The sequence below is a fragment of the Empidonax traillii genome, unplaced genomic scaffold (genome assembly GCF_003031625.1).
Source record: "Empidonax traillii isolate 1590-97213 ecotype Southwest subspecies unplaced genomic scaffold, ASM303162v1 scaffold3693:size16745, whole genome shotgun sequence".
NCBI classification, from domain to species: Eukaryota; Metazoa; Chordata; class Aves; order Passeriformes; family Tyrannidae; genus Empidonax; species Empidonax traillii.
Window position 1 is genome coordinate 7,290 of NW_020958886.1, and position 4,192 is coordinate 11,481.

General features: G+C 67.3%; 1 protein-coding gene across 1 annotated transcript in view; it reads right to left on the reverse strand.

Moving 5' to 3' along the window:
• The window catches only part of LOC114072668 (rho guanine nucleotide exchange factor 2-like), a gene marked incomplete at its 3' end in the record, with an annotated part of 11,278 nt that extends 7,140 nt beyond the window's left edge, over positions 1-4,138 (reverse strand). Inside the window, exon 1 of the mRNA XM_027910540.1 lies at positions 3,893-4,138. Within this exon, the coding sequence (XP_027766341.1) occupies positions 3,893-4,138 (246 nt within the window). The remainder of the gene's footprint in view (positions 1-3,892) is intronic.
• Positions 4,139-4,192: the final 54 nt, after the last annotated feature.

Below are 4,192 nucleotides of genomic sequence, written 5' to 3' on the forward strand. Positions count from 1 at the left end.
CCCCCCCCCCCGGTCACGGGGGGTCGGACCAGCGGCCGCGCCCCCCCCCGAGCCTCAGGGTCCCCATCCCGACCCCCCCAGCCCCCCCGGCGCGCTTTGTGTCCAAAGGGAGCGATGACATTAAGGGGGGGGGTCCCCAAAACTTCCCCACCCCCTCCCACCAGCCATGAGGGGAAGGCGACACTTCCTCATCCTCATCCTCATCCTCATCCTCCGTCACCCAAAACCCTCGCGCTCGGCGGAAACGGGGACGGGGAAGAGTCCGGGGGAACTTTGGGGGGTCGTAGAAGTTTGGGGGGGAGGCACACGGGGGTCCCTGGAGCTTCGGGAGGGGGGTGAGGGTGGTCCCGGCTCGGAGGGGGACGGTGCTGGCAGGGGGGGTTTATTGTCCTGCCAGGACCCCCCGCCGCACAGCGGGGGTCCCTCGCCCCCCTTCCCGCACCCCCCTCTTGGCTCGGGACCCCCAAAGCGCATAACTCCCCCCCCCAACACATCACGAGCATCATCCCGCGACCCCCAAAACCCCCAATCCCCTCCCGGTCGCGCGGGGAAGGGCAGAGCCCCCTCCCCAAGTCGGGATGAGGGGGGCAGGATGGGGTGACCCCCCCCCAAAACAGGAGCAGGGAGGGACAAGGGAAGGACAAGCCCCCCCACCCCAAAAGGGGGGTGAGAGGAGGAGGGGAAACCCCCGGTTCGGGGCGGGGGGGGGACCCACCTTGGCGCGATCGCTCCTGACTCGCGACAGGGACTCGATACGGGACATAATCCGGGGAGCGCTCCCGGCTCCCTCCCGGTGTTCCCGGTGCCTCCCGGCTCCTTCCCGGCTCCTTCCCGGCTCCTTCCCGGTGCTCCCGGGCCCTCCCGGTGCCCGCCAGTCCCGCCCCCCGGAGGCGGGTCCCGCCCCCCCCCCCCCATCGGCCTCGTGCTGCCCGCGGGGCCTTTGTTCCAGAGGGGTCCCCGGGGCCGGGCTGGGAACCCCGGGATCCAGCCGGGATCCAACCGGGATCCAGCCGGGATCCAACCGGGATCGGCCTCCCCCGGGATGGGTACCCTGCAGTCACCCCGGGATTGGCATCCCGAGGGATTGGTGCCCCAGCACTCCCTGGAATCAGCATCCCGAGGCATCAGCATTCCCTGATCCTCCGGGATTGGGACCCCAGCATCCCACGGGATTGGCACCCAGACATCCCTCGGGACTGGGCTCTGGAGTCACCCTGGCATCCCTCGGGATGAGCACCCCAGCATCCCACGGGATCTGTATCCCAGCAGCCTCCAGGATCAGCATCCCGAGGCATCTGTGGCCCAGCATCCCGAGGGATCAGCCCCTGCTCTCATCCCTTGGGATTGGTGCCCGGAGACACCCGGGATCCCAGCCCAGTATCCCTTGGAACAGTCCCCAGAGAACCCTGGATCCCAGCCCAGTATCCCTTGGGATTGGTCCCCAGACACCCTGGATCAGGCCACAGAATCCCGGGATCATCCCACAGTGTCCCCCCGGCTCCGGCCCAGCATTCCCGGGATCGTCCCTCGGAGTCCCCCCTGCTCCGGCCCCGGGTGGGGCCCCCAAGTCCGCCTCTTCCTCCTCTCCTGCCTCAGTTTCCCCTCCCAGCTCCCTGGACCCCCTTTGGGCACAGCCCCCTCCCATCCCAGGGCGACACCAAGGCTGGGATCCCCCAAACCAGCAGCAAATCCCACGGGATTCCAACCCCCCGGAGCCCCCCGAGCCCTGGATACCCCCGGAGCGCCGTTTTGGGGGGACACACAAATCCCAACCCCCTTTTCCTCCCTTTTGGGGCTTTTATCTCCCAGCTGGAGCAAACCCAGGCTGGACCCTTCCCGGGAACGCAGCTCTGGGGGTGCTGCCGCTTCCCAGGGACAGAAAGTTGGGATAAAGCTGCATTTTCGGGGAGATGTCGCTTTTTCTCCCTAAAGCAGCGGCTTGGGAGCGGCTTTGGCAGCGGGAGCCGGGCCGGCCTCGCCCGGTTGAACATTAACTCCGGCCGGGATAAGCCGAGATTTATCGGCTGGATCCCGAGATAACGCTCCCGGCCCCGGCTGTGGCTTTTTGGGGACCCCAAAGTCCCCACGTGTCCCCCGGGGAGCCCCGGGGATGAAGCCCCCTCCCCGCTTTGGGGTGCCAGCGGCTCCTCAGGGAATAAAGGATCCCTTTTCCCCACTTTTCCGAGCCTGGGGGATGGGGACAAGGCCGGGTGGCACCGGAGGGAGTCGGAGGCACTTGGGTTAATGAATAACCAGGAAAATCCACCGGTGCCATGGAGAGGTGTCACCATTCCCAGCTCCCAGATGCCCCCCTTTCCCTAGGGAAAACAGCTCCCGGGAAAGGGAATGTGTCAAATCCAGCCCCTGCAAATCCCGCGGGAGAGGGCTGGGATGGACCCACGGAGGGCGGGATGGACCCGTGGAAGGCCTTCCCAGGGAAAAGGAAAAGTTGGGATGCAGGAAAACCTGCGGTATCCCAATCCCAGGGTCGGAGCAGATCCCTGAGAGTGGCTGGGCCTCATTTCTGACTCATTCCCAGCTCACTCCCGGGGCTCGTTCCGGGGCTGCCAAGGCCGGATTTTAATTAAACTGCAGATTTTAATTAACTCCCGGTCCCCAAAGCGGAATCGAACCCGGGGGGAATCACAGAGGGGGGGCCGAGGTCACTCTCCCCCCTTTCACCCCCATTCCCTATTCCTCATTTCCTCCTGGATTCACCCCCGGCCGGGCTTTGCTCTCCCTCCCCCTCCGCGGCCGTTACCCCAAAACAACCCCAAAACCCACGGAAGGAAACCCTGGAGAGGCCTCCGGATGCTCCGGGGGGAGCCACGGGGGGGGGGGGAGGACCGGCGCCTCTTCCCACGTGGATCCGCACTGGAAAACCCCCCGGAGGCGAAGGGGAAGCGGAAAACTCGGGAAGGGGGAAAATGGGGGGGCTGCGGCTGCTCCCCCCTACTGGGGTCCCCCGAAGCCCCCAACATCCCCCTTTTCCACCACGTGCCGGCTCCGTGTCCCGCTGTCCCGACCCCCTTCCCACTCCATCCCGATCCCAAACCGAATCCAGAGCCCCCCGCCCCAAGAAAAGCTCCCCCAACTTCCAGGCGCCTTTTCCCTATAAAATCCCTAACAAATAACAAAAAACCCCTAATAAAAAATCCCAGTAAATCGGGGATTTCGGTGCCCCGCCGGGGCTTTGGGAAGAGGCCGGAGCCGCTCCCGACGGGCGGTTCCGGATCCCGCGGCTGCTCCAGGCGGGATTTGGAGCCGGGGGGGCTCGGGGCCCCCCCCAGATGGGAACAGCTGGCGGCTGATCCGGCGGGAAGAGCGGGAGGAGGAGGAGGGAGATCGGGGATTAACGGCTCCACATGGCGGCAAATCGGGGCCGCCCGGGGGGTCTGAGGGGGGGGCTACGGCGGTTTTGCCCCCTCAAAGCGGGGGGTGCGACAGCCACGAGGACAAAGCCACCGGCGGCCACCGTGTCCCTCGTGCCTCAGTTTCCCCCCCCCGAGCCCCCCAGAAACGGGGCTGGGGGAGGAGACGGGACCCCCCCCCGTGACCCCCCGCACCCCCCGGGGCCACCAAAGCCCCCCATGAACAGGCGGGAAATGGGGAAACGGAGGGGAACGGGGTTGGGTCGTGGCGGTGCCGCCCCCGGGAAGGATCCGCTTGGGATCCGCTCCCGGAGCGCATTCCCGGCTTTCCCCCCGCCTCCCTTTTAGATCCCAAAGTCTGGAAAACAGCGCGGGACGGAGCCAGGCGGGAGCGGGGAAACTGAGGAAGCGCATCCCTGACCCCCCCATCCCGTTATCCCCCCCCATCCCGTTATCCCCCCACGGGATCTCCCGCCCGTTCCCGGGAACGGATCCCACCCCCCGCTCCCGCTTTTCCCTACCTTCGTCTTGCCGGTCATCCTGCGGATGAAGCTGAGGGTCCTGTCCAGGGGGGTCTCGTCCCGGCCCGGGGGGGTCCCCGCCTCCCCCGCCAGCCGCGCTTCGCTCCCGGCGCTGCGGGAGGAGGATCCCGCTGGATGATCCCGACGGGCGATGCCGCTGGACGATCCCGCCGGACAATCCCGCTCTGTCCCCGCCGGGAACGGGGAGGAGCGTCCGTGTCCCCTCCCCACTCCCGGCTGGGCCATCACAGAGCCCCCTCTGTGCCCCCCAGAGTCCCCCCAGAGCCCCGTCTGTGCCCC